The following is a 19,523-nucleotide window of genomic DNA, read 5'->3' as shown; positions in this document are numbered from 1 at the left end:
CCCATGTCGTCTCTACAAAAATGAAAAGGCGTGTATGAAATAAGGGACCTCGTGGAGCAAAGCGGGAAATAAATCTCTTTTGCCTTCCCCAAATGAGCGGGGGGAGTGGGGGGGAAGAAACGGACGCTAATGTTTTTAGCCAGAGTGGACTTTATTGCATTTTACCCATCAATTGTTTGTCGTGACGTTTGCAGGACTATCAGGACGTGGATAAGGCAGCAATAAAGGTCTTCCCGGGAAACCCAAGCTGTTCTTCCTCTCGTTACCCACAAAGCTGACGAAACAGATTTTGGCAAAGAAAGAAAGAAAAAAAGTCGTCCGTAGCCTTTTAACCACAGGGTTTAGACACCCACCCCCCCGGCCACCAGTGAAAGAGCATTAATACTTCTCATTCCATGTGATGTACGATTTAGGTCAAATGAGAAAATAAAATACCCCCAAATTTAAAGTACGCTTAATTTAACATACACACAGGCACCGCCGTTTCAGAAACAGACTCCTAGCACTTAAGCTCTCATTGTGAAAGTGTGGGTGGCTCTTAAAAGAGCCTTTGTTTTTGAAGATGTTTCAACTTTAAAACGGGATGAAAACTTAGCCCCCGAAACCGTACAGAGTGCGACCTTGGCGTTTTAGAGCATACACCACGTCCATGGCAGTCACAGTCTTTCGCTTGGCATGTTCAGTGTAAGTGACAGCATCACGGATAACGTTCTCTAGAAACACTTTCAGTACTCCTCGGGTTTCTTCATAAATCAATCCAGAAATACGCTTTACACCACCACGGCGCGCCAAACGACGAATAGCTGGCTTCGTAATACCTTGAATGTTATCACGAAGCACCTTCCGATGGCGCTTAGCGCCCCCTTTTCCCAGCCCCTTACCACCTTTACCACGACCAGACATGATGCTACAACCTTCGAAACACCCTGCTTACAAAACCAGAATAAACAGGCTGTGTTAGTGCGTTGTGCTCTCTGTATATCGTCTGGGCGCCGACCTGTTTGAGAACTGTCAAAGAAAGGGGTGGAGCCTTGGCCCTGTTTTCCACCGCATCCCACTTCCTCCGGTTGCAGCTGCCTGCACGAGGCGTGCTTTAGAAGAAACGAGGCGGGTTATTGAGTTTGCTCTCCGCCCCTCCCCTTCCCGCCCACCCTGCTCTAGTTACATTCCCCGAGATTTGATTTAAAGAAGGAAGATAAAATAGATAGTGTGTCTCAGTATTACAAACGAATCTGTCAAAATTAGATGATCACAATGATCCCTTCTGGCCTTGGAATCTATGAAAAAGTCCTGCTTTCAGTAATTAGGTTTGCAATGCAACCCCGCGGTTTCAGGCAATATCGCCCGTCACTGTGAATTGTGTAAAATAAGAGCCACTTTCCAACTGAATTTTTTATTTGTCCTTAGTTTATAATCTTCCTTTCTGGAGGGTCTTCCATCAAGAGGTCTTCATATTTGTGGCCATTTTTTCAAACCCTCCCCTGATTTTCAAGCATTTCCAGACGGCATCAAAATCTGACCAATCAGGTTTCCGGACACATCGTCTCTCCCCAGTCTTTTCCAAAGCCTGTTCAGGGAGGGTTAATATGAATGAAAAGTGCACATTTATTTCATCAGAAGATAAAGCAGGACACCGCATTCTTTTCTTCCATTTGTTAAATTTGTTCATTTGGTGGTATGCTCGTTCTTACTGTTCCTTTCACAGTACATGTAATAGTGTGATTAATGCATAAAAACGACTGCAGAACTAATCGCTCACAAAACCAGCCTGCTTGCCCATTGCAGATAAAGGAACTCATTCCTCTGCCTCAGAGGCAGGAATCATTGTTTTATGTTGGGAAGGGGTCAGTTTCTGAATTGCTTATATGCAAACGGGGGCTCGGGGGCAATACTTAGAAAACGATGTTATATGTGCAAACATGGCAACGCAAAGGCTACACTGCACCAATTTAGTACGAACCTTCTTATCTTTGGAAAGCCTGGGTGAATATTATCTGAAGGGGGTTCTCAAAAGCCGTTGAAAGACGTGTCGCCCTTTCTCGTTCCTTATCCTCTACTGTCCTCTGGACAGTTTTTTGTTTCTTTGTTTGTTTTTTTAAGCCCCAGGAGTTTTAAACGATACAACATTCTGTTGACTTTTCCTATTTACTACTGCTGATTATTTTTAAATAGATACCTTTTGTTCATGTCTCTCAATCTCACAAGAAGATTACGAGTACTCTGAATATCAGGTTATTTCTCCCTGTACAGGCAGAGAGGACTACAACATGCCAGCAGAACTTCAATTGTACAAAGATATGTCTGCAAAGTAGGAGATCTAGCAAATGGGAAACGTGGAGGTTTCCCATATTAGTAATTTGAAATAATCCCAACACTGGCCAAGATTGCATATTGTGCAACTGAAAGTCTGTAACCAGAAATAGGCAGCTAAATACCATGCTTTAAGCAACCTCATGCTAGTACAGCACAAGTTTGCCAGGTCTCAGAGTGGCAGGTAAGACCATATTCTGTTCCTGTGTTTCTCCAAAAGTGAGGTTGTAAGTGAAAGTCAATACCAAAGACTTTACTCTTATTTTTTTTCCCCCTTTGTGCACATTTTTCTTGTTTTGTCTTCTAGGAAATGAGATCAGACTTTTGCTATAGTAGCAATAGCAACAAAAACAGCTCCAGCCAATCTCAACTAACTTGTCTTTTCCCTAAAGGACAGTAGTTGCCATCTTGTCAAACAAGGTTTACGTTGGTTTGTTTTTGTTTGTGTTTTTCCTTTAAAGACTGGCTACAGATACAGGGAAAGGGAACAAGAAATGTTGTTAAAACGAAAGCCTTACTTAATATTTTACTTTTCAAATACTTTGTTTTTCTTTCTTTTCTGTGTCTTTAATGAAAGGATTTTTAATGGTGTTTGCCATGGTGCTAAGCATTTCTGTGTACCAAACCTGGTTTAAAACTGTTTAATGTTGGACAGTGAATGGGTCTTTGTAGCGGTGTATGCACTCCCTGTCCCATTGCAGCAGGCGATGGGGGTGCTGACACCGTGTAACTGTCTACCCAACTGTTTCAGACCTCACCACGATAAGACACAGTGGTCAGATTCAACACAGCTACGCTTGGGTTCGTGGCTGTGTGGCCAAGCAGCCAGAGTCATTAGCAATGCCTTTGGGGTCAGGGCTGTGTGGCCTAGTAGCCAGAGTCAAAGAAGTGGAGCACCACCCAGGGCTGGGTGGCAGCAGAGGTGGTATGGGGACCCGGCCCCTCCCTCTCCACTGGGTCCCGCCCAGGGTCCTGTCAGCGGTGAGTGTGGTCACCACCCAGTGAGCGGGGATCCTATTGCAACACACTGATTCTCTTCAGGTGCGAGGTACCACTCACTACACACCTCTAGGCCACTTCCTACTGTGAGTCTCAAAGCCAGGGTCTGTTTGTCATCAGAATCTCTGAGTTCCTTGGTATGGGTAGCTGGTTGGGACTCCAACTCCTGTCAACTGGTTGGGGGCAACCGGTCTCCAGTCTGGGCCTCAAGCTCTCTGGTTCCTGCAATCGGGGGCTGAAGCAGCTCCCAGGCTTGAGCCTCCACCGAGTGTCCTTCCTCCCCGGCTGTCAATCCAGAATGAGGTGGACTTCTCTCCTTTATACTAGTGCAGCATTTAGAGCATGCCCAGTCTGGTCTAAGGGATGGCACTTCCTCCGCCCATAGTGTGGGATTAACCCTTTACTGCCTAGTGTGGGGTATGCACGCCCCGTCACAGTCTTGTTAATACATTGGACTCTTTGGGTCTATATAGTCCATCTAAATTAATACAACAGGGCATCCTCTGCATATAACATCAACACAAAACCAAGTTATATGCCTTGGATATCTGGATGAGACTGTATAGATATTGCCAGGGCCTCAAGAGCCAAATCAAAAAGTAATAGAGACAACAGTCACACTTGCCTAGTTCCTCTGCAAAGGCTGAAAATATTCAAGGTCACTTTGCTGGTTGTGAGGTGAGAGGTTGGGAAAAAAAATGTAACAGTTGGATGTAGGAACTAAACATGGGTACAAATACAAATTTTTGTAGAGTACAGAATATACCTCCAGCTTACCCTCTCAAAAGTATTTTCTGCAACTAAGGCTAAAACAGGTTGTGGTTCAGGGTCACCACATTTTACTGCTATTGTATGATATGATTAACTTTGTCAAACGTTATCAGAGCCAAGAAGGTCTCTGACAAACCCAACTGATTTGGATGCATGATAGAGCTCAAAACCTTCTCCAGTCTCATTCCCAGAACTTTTGCCACTACAGTATTCTGATACCACTATTAATAAAGGAAATTAGCCTGCAGTTGGAACATAGTGTGGCATCTCACCATCTCTTCCTCTTTAGGAATAACTAATATTCGGACTGCCCTCAGCATATGAGGAAGGGTGCCTTCTAGAAATGACTCATTAAACATTTCAATTATCTTGACCGATAGAAGTTCAAAGAAGTGTCTATAGAATTCAGTGGGGAACTTATCTGGGCCTGAGACTTTCCCCACTTTCATATTCTTAATCACCTCACTTAAGTCATCCTCAGGGGAGCATCAAGTTTTACTGGGCTGCAGTAATTTGTGGTAATGTAATATTTTGGAAAAAATCGATCCAAATCGTCTGTGGATGGGTTTGTACAGATCTTTGTAGAAATTAAAGAACTATTTATTAATCTCATTGGGCAATGTATGTAATTTATCATGTTTATCACAGAAGACCATGATTCTACACACAGAAGCCTTTTGTCTTAGTTGATATACCAGCAACTTGCTTGCTTTTTCATCCCATTTCCAGAAATACTATCGAGTCAAAATAGGGTGAGTTCAGGCTGTGCCAAGTGCAGCTCATTGAGTTCATATCTATTATTGATCAGGGATCACAACAAATCTGGAGATGGGGCTATGGCATAAGACAAATCAAGCTCTTTTACTTTTTCTTTTCAGGCCACTCAAATTTTCTTCATATTTCTTCTTCTTGGCAGTCATTAAATTAATAATTCGATCTCTCAAATAGGCCTTGAGAGTCTCCAACAACATCCTGCTAGAAGATGTTCAGGGTTCGTTTGTCTCCAGGAAAAGGCCAATTCCTTTTTCAATATATATATATATAAAATGGGGATCTAATAAAAGCGAAGAATTAAATCTCCATCTACATGTCTGTTTCTTATGCAGTTCTGTTCCTATTTGAAAAGTACTGGGGCACAATTGTTGGATTAAAAGTAATAATTAATAACATTTATGTTGTGGAAATTGTAAGAAAGAATTATTCCAGAACAGACCCTGGATTTGTCCTGACCATTAGAAAGAAATATGTGTCTCAGCCTGCTCTCTCAACCTGCTAAGTTTGTGCTAATTGAAACAGGCCTGTCAGTTTGCAAGGTCTGTGCTAATTGTAGAAAAACATCCAGAGGCAAAGAGTTTATTCTAAAAGTAACAAGATAACAGCTGTCCTTTAGGGCTGGTGCAACTTTGGAGGGGGATTGTAACTCCGACAGGGGGACGACATTGGGAAGAAGAGTCCTGCCACCTAGAGCCTGAGGGCGTGTGGTCACAGCCAGAGTGAGTGTCTGACCAGTAACATCCCTGCAGCACAGCCAGGGCCTGAGAAGGAGGCCTGGCACATGTGAGGAATAGACTGTGAACTTCCCTTACATTCCAGAGACTGCTGTTTGTGATGTCCCCATGCCACAGAGCGGGGTTATGTGTTTTACTTTAACCTTTCCCATTTTTCCTTATTTTTTAAAATTGATTGCTGTTAAATAAATTGTATCTGCTTTGAATTGTATGTAATGCTCAGTAGATCAGGGAAGCATCTAGTGCGGAGAGAGAACCCTGGAGTGGGGACACCCTAGCCCCTGTGCTAAGTGACCACTACAGGGTTGGGGGAGCCCCCATCCCCCAGGAATCCTGGGCCCAGCCTTGTTGGGGTTACAAGGATTCTGCCACACAGGAGAGTGGAAGGGGAACCCTCGAGGTCAGGCAGGCCTCTGGGTAAAAGGAGTGGGAGAGAGGACTCCTTTTGCTAGCCCATTTCACCAGGGTTATTTATAATCCAGAAAAGTTCCCCATAATAGCAAGACCACCCCCCCACTTACATACGCAATTCCAGGGCCATTCTACTTTTGGTTGGCTTATGACCCTACAGGCAGATTTATCCATTTAAAGCACTTAATTAAAATCCCCAACAATTACAGTAGGGAGATGGGGTGCTCCATATAAAGAAGTTAAAAAAGTATATTAGCAATGACTAGCTCAGATCCATTTCTGGTGACTTTAAGGATTAAAGATCTCAGACACTATTATTGCCAGTACTGTATGGAAGAGGATTGCTATTCCTCTGGATAGGGATGAGAAGTAGCAAAACATTGCTTTTCCTACCCAGTCGTATTCTAATTTAGCAGCCTCATCTGTGGTCAAGTGTATCTTCTGCAAAAGAACTACATTGATCTTTGCTCTCTTTACTAATGAGAATGCTTTTATCCCCCTTTATCCTTTGAATTGGAGTGGTGAATCCCTTTACATTCCAGGAAATAAAATTAAAATTCAGGATCTGTTGGCTGGTTAAGAGTTATTATCATTATTATTATTTTAATGTGTGATCTTATGAGGGTGATGAAATGTTTGCATTATTTGCTCTGTTGAATCCCATTCTACTCCCCACACAGAATTCCACAGGGTGGAAAGGAGGGGGAGTATATGGATGAAATGCTTCAGACATTTATTTCATAGTTGTTGGATTACCTTGTCTGATGCTTGCCACTTGCCAGACTTCCAGGGAATAAAGTAGATTCAGGAGAATTGTGGGGAGGCATGAGCATAAGATGCCAGCAAAGGCAGAAGTTTGATGTAAATCACAATCGGATAGGGTATAATTGTCCTGAGTGTTGCTTGTCCAAAGGGCTCTGGGAAGGGGTACAGAGAATGGGTGTCATAAGGGGCTATAGAAGAGGGAACCGGAGAGGGAAGAGCACAAAAAGAGAGGTTAAAACAAAAACATAAAATGCATAATATATACATAACAACTTGACTTTTTGCCAAGTATCACTGGCTGTCCAACTCTATCCTAAGTGGTGTCCCCCCATTCCCCACTTAAAAAGCAAAACAGAATGAAAAAATGCTGTGTATATCTTCCTCCACATTAAGGGAGGAGGTGAATATTATGAGCTTATGCTGTACACATTTTTATACAGCGCAAGACGATACAATTTTGGGTTTACACTCCAGAGCAGGTATGCACCAAAGAGATGGGCAATTCCCCGAACTGAGTCCTCCCACATAGAGCTGATTGCATGCTGTGTGATTCCACAGCTGGGCATGTCCCTACCTGTGTTTGTGCTGGAAGGGGACTGGAGAGCCTGACACAACAGCACAGCGTGGGGGGAGGGGACCCAGGCTGGTGGACAGGTTGGCCCTAGCACATCAGGTGGCACCCAGAAGGGGGGTCCACCCATCACAATGGGGCCAAAAAATGGTTACTCACTTCTCGTAACTGTTGTTCTTTGAGATGTGTTGTTCATGTCCATTCCAATCATGTGTGTACGCAAGCACGGGCACATTGGCAGGAAGATTTTTCCCCTAGCAACATCCATCGGGTCGGTCTGGGCTCCCCCTGGAGTCATGCCCTCATGGTGCCTAATATATAGCCCTGGTGACCCGCCACCCCTTCAGTTCCTTCTTGCTGGCTACTCCGACAGAAGGATAGGAGGATGGGTATTTTGGAATGGACATGAACAACACATCTCAAAGCACAGCAGTTACGAGAAGTGAGTAACCGTTTTTTCTTCTTCGAGTGCTTGTTCATGTCCATTCCAATCAGGTGACTCCCAAGCCAAATTCAGGAGGAGGGGTCGGGGATGTCCACTGATTGGAGTTCTGCTCTTCCTAAGGCCACATCGTCTCTGGCCTGCCGGGTGATTGCATAGTGTGCAGCAAAAGTGTGTATGGATGACCATGTCGCTGCCCTGCAGATTTTCTGGGTGGGAATTTGAGCCAGGAACGCTGTCAATGAAGCCTGTGCCCTGGTAGAGTGCGCTGTGATCGGAGGTGTGGGAACCCCTGCTAGAGTGTAGCACTCACTGATACAGGCCACGATCCATGATGAAATGCGCTGGGCTGAAACCAGCTGTGCTTGGCAGTAGGTGGCAAGGATGCCGGCGTCTGCCACAGGGTCTCAGTGGAGTCCACAATGGTCTTTATAAGAGTCAAGTCTATACGTGAAGGTCCCGAGGGTGCCAGGATATCCACCATGGGATCCCTTCCCCTACCATGTCCTCAGCCTTGATGTCCAGACCCTGGGCAGCCCTGCATAGCAACTGCTGCATGACTTTGTTGTCCTCTAATGCAGTGGCTATGGCTGTCCCCACCAATGCTTCATCCAGCGATGAGGAGGATGAAGTGTGTGCCGGTAGTGGAAGTTCCATCTACCTCCCTACCGAGGGGTCACGTGACTCCGGGGGGCAGAATCAGAGGTAGTTGCACTGCTGACAGTGCCGGGGCTATGGACTTCAGAACTGGCATAGTCGGTGGCATCAGTCCTACGGAGAGAGCTGCATTACCATGCTCACAGGTTCCTGCATCATGGTCGACGTCGACAATGCTGCAGGCATGAGAGACGGGTGCATCGACGTTGTGAAAGGTGATGCCGAGGTCGGAGCTGAGCATGGTGCCGGAGGCAGAGGCATCGGGACCAATGGTGCCGAGGGTAGATGTGCAGAGGAAGGTGGCATGATGGTGGCGAAGGCCACGGAAGATGTTACTGAGTGAGGACCTTGGGTTCCTGCCTGGTGCTGGTGAAAAGCACAGGGGGTCCAGAAGGGCCACTGAGGTGGGTTGTGCCACTGCAAAGGCCACACCTGGGGCTCTCTTTTGTCTCTACCGGACCTTGATGTGTGACTTCTGCTCCTACCAGAGCGATAGGAGTTGGTCTCTGACTCCGAGGTCTCAGACACTGAAGACCATGGAGGAGCCAATCCTCGGTGCCTTGAACATCGAGAGCTCGGGGAGCAAGTAGGTTCTGTTGGAGCAGGTAGGCTCCGAGGGACATGGCGACATGACATCATAGCTGGCTTCCCCTTCGAATGCACCGGAGGATGTGGGTTCACCGGCACTGAGAGTTCCTCCTTGGCAGGCAAGAACGGTGCCGTCAGGTGGAGGAGGTCCCGAGCAGCCTAGTATGCTTTTGGCATGGACGGGAGTGCAGCTGCTGTGTAGGCTCTGGTGTTTCAGGCGGGGCCGGACTCAACTGCTGCACGTGGGCAGGAGTCAACACAGCCCCGGAAAGAGATCCTGAGGAGTGGCCCACCTGGGGTGACACATCTCATGGCTTAGCCAGAGGAGAACGATCGTCCAGCTTTTTCTTCTTTTGAGGCACCGGCAAGTGGGAGCAGTGCCTACTGTCAGATGGGCCCCGTGAGGAGCAATGACAGTGCCGAGCGTCTCGGGAAGAATCCTTTCTCAGCACCAAGCTCACCTATGGTGCCGGGGCACTCCGCGTAGAGTACTACGCCGTAGGGGTCGGATGTCCCAAGCCCAGGTTAGAGTGGGGGCATAGAGCTGCCTGCATGAGGATCACTTTGAGCCGCTGTTCCCTTTTCTTAAGAGTTCTCGGACGGAACTCACGGCAGATCTTACAGAGATCTTTCTGATGGGTCTGCCCCAGGCACCGTAGACACGATGAGTGCGGGTCACTCTTGGGCATGCATTTGGCGAAGGCCACACAGTTTTTGAAACCTGGGGACCATGACATACCACTGCTCTGGGAACCGAAGTGGGTGGAGGGGACCCCCCAACAAACACTATACTAAACTCTAATAACTCTGACAACACTAACAACTAACTATATACAACCGGATAGAGAGTGAACTTGCGGTGCAAGAGCTAAGGGAAGTTCCAGCCATGGTCACTGGCGGTAAGAAGGAACTGAAGAGGTGGTGAGTCAGCAGGGCTATATATTAGATGCCATGAGGGTGTGACTTCAGGGGCGCCCAAGTCGACCGAATGGATACTGCTAGGGGAAAAATCTTCCAGCCAACGTGCACATGCGCACGCACACACCTGATTGGAATGGACATAAACAAGCACTCAAAGAAGAACTTTTTGTTTCAGAAAGTGGAGGAAGTAACCAGAGAGACAGACATTTTAGCAGCAGAATAAGGCCAATGGACTTAAAAAAGGTAGACTTTAACAAACACAGAGAACTGGTAGGCAAGTTACCATGCGAAGCAAATCTAGGGGAAAAGGGAGTTCAGGAGAGCTGGCAGTTTCTCAAGGAGACAATATAAAAGATCCAACTGGGAACTATCCCAATGTGAAGTAAAGATGGACAAAATAGTAAGGAGCCAATATGGCTCCATCAGGAGCACTTTAATAACCTGAAAATCAAAAAGGAATCCTAGCAAAAGTGGACACATGGACAAATTACTCAGGAGGAATACAAACAAATAACACAAGCAGGTAGGAAAAAAATCAAAACTGCTAAGGCACAAATTGAATTAGACCTAGCCAGGGACATAAAAGGCAATAAGAAGAGGTTCTTTAAATACATCAGCAGCAAGATAAAGATGTAGGACAGTGTAGTCCTTTACTCAGCAGGACAGGAGAGCTAATAAGTGGTTACATCAAGAAAGCTGAGATGTTTAATACCCCTTTTCCTTCAGTCTTCCCTAAAACATTTAATGCTGACCAGATATTCAACACAATTAATATTCACAACAAGGGAGAAGGAATATAAGCCAAAATAGGGAAAAAATAGGTTAAAGAATATAAAGCCCTGGTCTACACTACAGGGTTAGGTTGAATTTAGCTGCATTAGGTCAATTTTATAATAAACGTGTCTACGCAAGCAAACCCATTCCGTCAACCTAAAGGGCTCTTAAAATCAACTTCTGTACTCCTCCCTGGCTAGGGGAGTAGCACTAAAATCGACCTCGCTGGGTCAAATTTGGAGTAGTGCAGACGCAAATCAACATTATTGGCCACCAGGACCTATCCCAGAGTGCTCCAATGTGACTGCTCTGGACAGCACTTTCAACTCCGATGCACTAGCCAGGTACATGGGAAAAGCCCCGGGAACTTTTGAATTTCATTTCCTGTTTGGTCAGCGTGGCGAGCTCAGTGGCACAGGTGACCATGCAGTCCCCCCAGAATCGCAAATGAGCTCCAGCATGGAGTGAATGCGAGACACTGAATCTGATTGCTGTATGGGGAGAAGAAGCTCTGTAGGCAGAACTTGGCTCAAAAAGAAGAAATGCTAATATATATGCCAAAATCGCACAGGGCATGATGGACAGAGGCTACAACAGGGACAAACAGCAGTGCCATATGAAAGTCAAGGAGCTCACGCAAGCCTACCAAAAGACAAAGGAGGCAAACAGTCACTCTGGGTCAGAGCCCCATACATGCTGCTTCTAAGATCAGCTGCATGGCATTCTAGGGGGGGATCCTACCACTACCGCACCACTGTCCGTGGACACCTGCAAGGGGGGAGTCTCACGCAACACAGAGGAGGATTTTGTAAATGAGGAAGAGGAGGAGAAGGAGAATGCGCAGCAGGCAAGTGGTAAATCCATTCTCCCTGGCAGCCAGGACCTTTTCATCACCTTGGAGCCAATACCCTCCCAAATCAGGATCCCTGACCCTGAAGGCAGAGAAGGCCTCTCTGGTGAGTGCACATTTGTAACTACAGTATAGGGTTTAAAAGCTATAGTGTTTAATGTTTTATTTGCCCTGAAGACTTGGGATGCATTCGTGGCCAGTACAGCTACTGGAAAAGTCTGTTAACGTATCTGGGGATGGAGTGGGAATCCTCCAGGGACATCTCCATGAAGCTCTCCTAGAGGTACTCTGAAAGCTTTGCAGAAGGTTTCTAGGGAGGGCTGCCTTATTTCGTCCTCCATGATAGGACATTTTACCACGCCAAGCCAGTTGTCTGGAATCATTGCAGCACAAAGCATGGCAGCGAATGGTCCTGGGTTTTGGTCACATTCAAGCAATATTCGGTCTATATCTTTCTGTGTTAGCCTCAGGAGAGTGATATCATTCATGGTCACCAGGTTAAAATAGGGGAATTTTAGTAAGGGAACAGTAAAAGGACCCCGTTCATGCTGGGCTGTTTGCGCTTGGCTAAAAGGGATCATCCCTGAGAATAGCCACGCAGAGGGGTGGGGGAAGGTGTGTGCTGCACATCCACCCAAAAACTACAGCCCCTCCTTGTAAATGTGAAACCCAGCTGGCATTGCTTGCTATGGGAAAGGAGGATACTGCAGTTTGAAAACATTTCCACATGTTATCAAGGCATTAGAAGCCAAACCCGCATACCTTTTGGCTTATCATGGCTGCTTGGAAACCGAATTCTGTTGCCCAGCCATATGTGATGAGTCACCATACCGGCAGGCACTCAGTATAAAAGGCAAAATGTGACTTTGTATCTAAAGCACATGTGCTGTCTGCTGTGAATTGCTTGATTCACTGTGAAAGAGTCTCCCTTTTGTTCTCAGAAATGTATCATCTTAAATTTTACTCTCCCTTTTTATCCCCCCCCCAGGTGCAAATGTTTCTATGCTCCCCTTTTCATCTCCATCCCTGAGGTTATCGCAGATTAGAAGGCGAAAAAAAACACACTTGCAATGACATGTTTTCGGAGCTCATGCAGTCTTCCCGCACGGATAGGGCACAGCTTAATGTATGGAGGCATTCAGTGGCAGAGGCCAGGAAAGCATTAAGTGAGTACGATGAGAAGAGGCAGGATGCAATGCTGAGGCTAATGGGGGAGCAAACGGACATGCTCAGGTGTTGGTGGAGCTGCAGGAAAGCCAACAAGAGCACAGGCCGCCGCTACATCCACTGTACAACTGCCTACCCTCCTCCCCAAGTTCCATATTCTCCTCACCCAGACACCCAAGAATGTGGGGGCGGGGGGGGGCTCCGGGCACCCAGACACTGCACTGCAGAGGATGGTCCAAGCAACAGAAGGCTGTCATTCAAACAGTTTTGATTTGTAGTGTGGCTACAATAAGAAATGTGGCCTTGTCCTTCCCTCCTACCCTACCCCACGTGGGATGCCTTATCAGTTATCTCCCTTTTTTTTAAATGAATAAAGAAAGAATGCATGGTTTCAAAACAATAGTGACTTTATTTCCTTTGCCAGCTGTGATTGAGGGGGGGGGGGTTGGCTTACAGGGAGTTAAAATCAACAAAGGGGGCGGGTTTGCATCAAGGAGAAACACACACAACTGTCACACTGTAGCCTGGCCATCAAGAAACTGGTTTTCAAAGCCTCTCTGATGCACAGCTTGGCAACCTGTGCTCTTCTAATCACCCTGGTGTCTGGCTGTTCAAAATTGGCAGCCAGGCAATTTGCCTCAACCTCCCACCCCGACATAAATGTCTCCCCCTTACTCTCACAGATATTATGAAGCACACAGCAAGCAGTAACAACACTGGTTGTGCTGAGGTCTAACCTAGTCAGCAAACAGCGCCAGCGAGCTTTTAAATGTCCAAAGGCACATTCTACCACCATTCTGCACTTGCTCAGCTATAGTTGAACTGCTCCTTACTACTGTGCAGTTTGCCTGTGTATGGCTTCATGAGCCATTAGAGCAAGGAATAGGCTGGGTCTCCAAGGATAACTATTGGCATTTCAACATCCCCAGCAGTAATTTTCTGGTCTGGGAAGTAAGTCCCTTCCTGCAACTGCTCAAACAGCCCAGAGTTCCTAAAGATGCGAGCATCATGCACCTTTCCCAGCCATCCCACGTTGATGTCGGTGAAATGTCTCTTGTGATCCTCCAATGCTTGCAGCACCATTGAGAAGTACCCCTTGCGGTTTATGTACTGGTTAGCAAGGTGGTCCGGTGCCAAGATAGGGATATGTGTTCCGTCTATCGCCCCACCCCAGTTAGGAAACCCCATTGCAGCAAAGCCATCCACTATGACCTGCACATTTCCCAGAGTCACTACCCTTGATAACAGAACGTCAACAATTGCATTGGCTACTTGGATCACAGCAGCCCCTACAGTAGATTTGCCCACTCCAAACTGATTTCTGACTGACCGGTAGCAGTCAGGTGTTACAAACTTTCACAGGGCTATCACCACTCCCTTCTCAACTGTCAGGGCAGCTCTCATCTTGGTATTCCTGCGCTTCAGAGTGGGGGAAAGCAACTCACAGAGTTCCAGGAAAGTGACCGTATGCATGCAAAAGTTTTGCAGCCATGGGTGATCATCCCATACCTGCAATACTATGCAGTCCCACCAGTCTGTGCTTGTTTGCCGGGCCCAGAATCGGTGTTCCACTGTATCAACCAGCCCCACTGCCGCCATGATGTCCCAATTGCCACAGCCCATGCTTTCAGGAACGTCTGTGTCCATCTCCTCATCACAATCGTCTTCGTGCTGCCATGTCTTAGCCACGTTCTGCACATACTGCAGTATAATGCAAAAGGTGTTTACAATGCTCACAACAGCAGCGGTGAGCTGAGCGGGCTCCATGCTTGCCGTGCTATGGCGTCTGCACTGGTAACCCAGGCAAAAAGGCGCGAAATGATTGTCTGCAGTTGTTTTCACGGAGGGACAGAGGGAGGGAGGGAAGAGTGACTACATGTACCAAACCCACCCATGACAATGTTTTTGCCCCATCAGGCATTGGGAGCTTAACCCATAATTCCAATGGACAACGGAGACTGCGGAAACTGTGGGATAGCTTCCCACAGTGCACCGCTCCATGAGTCGATGCTAGCCACGGTAGTGAGGACGCACTCCATTGACTTAATGCGCTTAGCGGGGATGTACACATTCGACTGTATAAAATCGATTCCTAAAAATTGACCTATAAAATTGATCTAATTTCATAGTGTAGACATACCCTTAGATAAGTTAAATGTATTCAAGTCATCATGGCTTCATGAAATTCATCCTAGAGTACTTCATCAATTAGCTGAAGCAATCTCAGAACATTTAGTAATTATATTCAAAAGCTCATGGAGGATGGGTTCGGTTTCAAAAGACCGTAGAAGGGCAAACTTAGTACAGTAAAAGCTGTGTTATCCGGCACTTTACCAACTGGAAAGCTCTAGAAACCGGCATTTCTGATACCCATTAAAAGTCTGGTTGGGTCCGTGTGGCTCCTGAGAAGCAGTGATATGTCCCTGCTGCTCCTAGGTGGAGGAACAACCGTGGGGGCTCCATGCACTGTTCCCACCCTGCCCTGAGCACTGGCTCCACAGCTCCCATTGGCCGGGAACTGTGGCCAATGGGAGCTGCGGGGACGGTTCCTGCAGGTGGAGGCAGCGTGCGGAGCTGCCTAGTCATGCTTCCACCGAGGAGCAGCAGGGACATGTTGCTGCTTCTGGGGAGCCCGAGTTGAGCACCGCCCACATCCAGTACCTCAAAACCCTTCTTATGACCCAAGCCCCTGCCCCAAGCCTCCTCCCACACCCAAACTTCCCCCCAGAGCCTGCACCCTGCACCCCCTTCCGCATCCCAACCTCCATCCCTGAGCCCCCTCCCACATCCAAATTCCCACCCTCCATATAACTCTTAGTTAACCGGATTTTTTGACTAACCGGCACTCCCTATTCCCCCAACATGCCCAATAACAAAGCTTTTACTGTACCTGTCTTTAAAAAGGGGAACAAAGAATACCCAAGGAATTAGACAAGTCATCCAAACTTTGATACCAGGAAAGATAGTGGAACACATTATTAAACAATCAGTTTGTAAGCACCTGGAGGAGAAAATCTTATAAGGAATAGCCAGTATGGATTTGTCAAGAACAAATCATGCCAAAGCAACTCAGTTTCCTTGTTTGACAGGAATGATGGCCTAATGTATAGAGGGCAAGCAGTAAATGTGATCTATCTTGATGTTAGTAAGGCTTCTGACACAGTTCCACATGACATTCTCATAAGCAAACTAGGCAAATGTGAGCTGGATGAATTTTCTATAAGGTGGGTACACAACTGGTTGAAAGACCGTAATTGAAGAGTAATTATCAATGGTTCAGTGTTAAACTGTGAGGGTGTGTCATGTGCAGTCCCACAGGCGTTAATACGGAGTCTGGTAATATTCAGTGTCTTCATTAATGACTTGGATAATAGAATAGAGAATATGTGTATACAATTTGCAGATGACACCAAGTTTGAAGGGGTTGCAAGTGCTTTGGAGAACAGGATTAGAATTCCAAATCACTTTGAGAAACTGGAGAATTGGTCTGAAGTCAACAAGATGAAATTCAATAAAAATAATTGCAAAATACTATATTTAGTAAGGAAAAATCAAATGCACAACTACAAAATGGAGAATAACTGGCTAGGTGGTAGTCCTGCTGAAAATGATCTGTGGGTTATAGTGGATCACAAATTGAATATGAGTCAACAATGTGATGTAGTTGATACAAATGCTAATATCCTTCTGGGTGGTATTAAGAGGAGTGTCTTATATAAGGCATGGGAGGTAATTGTCCTGCTCCTCTTTGCACCAATGAGGCCCCATCTGAAGTACTGTGTCCAATTCTGGGCACCACTCATTAGGACTGATGTGAACAAATTGGAGAGATTCTGGGGAGGGGGGGGGGAGAAAAAAGGGTTTAGGAATCTTGACCTATAAGGAAAGGTTAAAAACAAATGTAAGCGGGGGAATGGTCCCGCTATTGTGGGGAACTTTCCTGGCTTCTGCACTACCCCGGTGAAGTGGGCTAGCGAAAGGATCTGAGTCCTCGCTCCGACTTCCTTTACCCAGAGGCCTCCCTGCCCTTGAGGACTCCCCTTCCACTCTCCTGTCTGGCAGAGTCCTCGTAAACCCCGACAAGGCTGGGCCCAGGATTCCTGGGGGGCTCGACCCCCAACCCTGCTGTGGTCACCCAGGACAGGGGCTAGGGTGTCTCCACTCTGGGGTACTCTGTCTGCACTGGGCACCTCCCTGACCCACTGATCATTTCATACAATTTAAAGCAAATACAAGTTGTTTAACAATTAATTTAAAAAAAGAATAAGGAAAAATGGGAAAGGTTAAAGGAAACACATCACCCTGCTCTGTGGCAGGGAACATCACAAACAGTGTCTCTGGAACGTCAGGGCAGTTCACAGTCTGTTCCTTGTAGGTCCCAGGCTCCTTCTCAGGCCCTGGCTGTGCTGCAGAGACGCTGCAGGTTGGACACTTCCTCTGGCAGTGGCCACACACACTCAGGCTCTAGGTGGCATGACCCTTTTTCCCAGCGTTGCCCCCGCCCTGACAGGGTTAAGATCCCCCTCCAAGTATGGCCTGCGGAGCCTCTTGGCTGAGGTGTCTCCCTGCACTGGGCCCACTGCCCAGCAGGGCCGGCTTTAGGCCGATTCGGCCGATTCCCCTGAATGGGGCCCCGCGCCTAGAGGGCCCCGCGCAGCTGTCCATCCGGCCCACGGCCCACTTACCCCTCCTCCCCTGAACGCTCCACCCACCTTCTCCTCCCCGCGAATCAGATGTTCGCAGGAGGTAAGCAGGGGGGTGGAGGAGAGTTCCAGGGGGCTCAGTGCAGCCCAGGTCGAGCGCGCGGCTCCCTCCGGTCTGGCCCCGGCCGAACACCCCCAGCCCAGTCCCGGCCAAGTGGCTCTGGCCCGGTCTGGCTCGGGCCCCGCGGTGCCGGTCTCGGTCCCGGCTGAGCAGCTCCGGCCCGGACCCGGACCCAGAACTGGCCGAGCGGCTCCGGCCTGGCTCGGGCCCTGCGGTGCCGGCCCTGGCCAAGTGGCGCCGGCCTGGCCTGAGAGGCTCCGGCCTGGCTCAGTTTGGGCCCTGGGGCGCCGACCCAGCCCGAGAGGCTCCAGCCCGGCCCCGCGGCCCCGGGCCCGGACGTGGACCTGGCCGAGTGGCTCTGGCCCGGATCAGCTCGGGCCCTGCAGCGCCGGCCCCAGCCAAGTGGCGCCGGCCCGGCCCGAGAGGCTCCGGCCCGGCCCCGCGGCCCCGGGCCCAGACGTGGACCTGGCCGAGCAGCTCTGGCCCGGCTCAGCTCAGGCCCTGCGGTGCCGGCGCCAGCGCGGACCGAGAGGCTCCGGCCCAGGCCCAGACCGAGCGGACCCAGGCCCAGACCCGGCCCCAGGCCCAGAGCGAGCGGACCCGGCCCAGGCCCGGACCCGGACCCAGGCCCGGGCCGAGCGGACCCGGCCCGGACCCGGCCCTGGACCCAGCCCGGACCGAGCAGACCCGGCCAAGCGGCTCCAGGCAGCGCGGTTAGGGGGCAGGGAGCAGGTGTTGGAAGAGGACAGGGGAGTTCGGAGGGTTGTAGGGGGGTGGATAGGGGTTGGGGCGGTCAGAGGGCAGGGAACAGGGGGATTGAATGGGGGCAAGGGTCCTGGGGGGGCAGTCAGGAAGGAGCAGGGGTTGGGTTGGGCGGTGGGGGGCAGTCAGGGGCAGGGGTTCCAGGGGCAGTCGGGGACAGAGAGAAGGGGTGGTTGGATGGGGCAGGGGTCCCAATGGGCCATCAGGAATGAGAGAAAGGATTGGATGGGGTGGCAGGGGACAGTAGGGGACAGGGAAGGGGGGTGGATGGGGCAGGGGTCCCGGGGTGTGTGTCAATAACTTTAGGTAGGCTTAGCATGCATCCACATACATTATGCAATGTATGTAATATATAATTTTATTATTTACATAGTTATGGAAAGTAAATAATACATGGGAGAAATTAAAGGTGTTTTTTACGTGTTTTTTTTTTTTTTTAAGTAATCCCTGTCGGGGCCCCGCCGAAAATGTTCGAATTGGGCCCCGCACTTCCTAAAGCCGGCCCTGCTGCCCAGGGTCCCCCTCGCTCTCCCCAGCTGCTCACCGCACCCAGCTCCAGCTCCAGCTCCACACTGCCTCAGCACAGCTGCTGCTGCTGCTCTGCCTTCAGCTCCCTGGGCTGCTTCTCTGGCCCCGGTTGCTGCAGCTCTCCTCCCAGGACAGGTCTGATCTCTCTGGGCTTCCAGCAACTTAGCTCGGGCCCCTGCTCTCTCCTTAGCTCGGCCCCACTCTGTCTGAGCCAGGCAATTCCAGCTCACACGGAGGACGGGACCCCCACCGGCCTCCTGACTCCCTGATTAGCCTGCCCGCCCTGTCAATCAGGCTGATCTGGAGCATTGGCCTCTCCCCATTGTTCCTGGGGACAGTCAGTCTCAGGGTCCTGATTTGCCATCGACCCTTCCCCTTTTAGTGCTGGGAGCTAGCAATCAAAACACCCCACTGAATGTTAGTAAGGGGGCAACAGTCCCCTTACACAAACAAACAAAAAAAGCTGGCATATTTCTTTTTGCGAAAAGGAGACTGATAGGTGATCTGATCACAGTCTTCAAATATATTAAGGGCTGTTATAGAGAGAACTGTGATCAATTGTTGTCCAGTGCCACTGGACATAGAACAAGAAGTAATGGGCTTAATCTGCAGCAAGGGAAATTTAGATTAGATATTAGGGAAAACTTTACAATTATAAGGGTAATTAAACCCTGGAATAGCTTTCTAAGGATGGTTATGGGCATCGGTGCCAACTAGCAAATAGTTCACTGTCAT

At 48.6% G+C, this 19,523-nt stretch overlaps 1 protein-coding gene across 1 annotated transcript; it reads right to left on the bottom strand.

Moving 5' to 3' along the window:
• Positions 1–214: 214 nt before the first annotated feature.
• On the bottom strand, positions 215–1,067 carry LOC128837927 (histone H4). Its single transcript, XM_054029622.1, has one exon. The coding sequence runs from the start codon at positions 901–903 to the stop codon at positions 592–594; it is 312 nt and encodes a 103-aa protein (XP_053885597.1). The 5' UTR covers positions 904–1,067; the 3' UTR covers positions 215–591.
• Between the last annotated feature and the right edge of the window lie 18,456 nt (positions 1,068–19,523).

The sequence above is a fragment of the Malaclemys terrapin genome, chromosome 1, assembly GCF_027887155.1.
Source record: "Malaclemys terrapin pileata isolate rMalTer1 chromosome 1, rMalTer1.hap1, whole genome shotgun sequence".
NCBI classification, from domain to species: Eukaryota; Metazoa; Chordata; order Testudines; family Emydidae; genus Malaclemys; species Malaclemys terrapin.
This window is presented reverse-complemented; position numbering and strand designations above follow the sequence as displayed.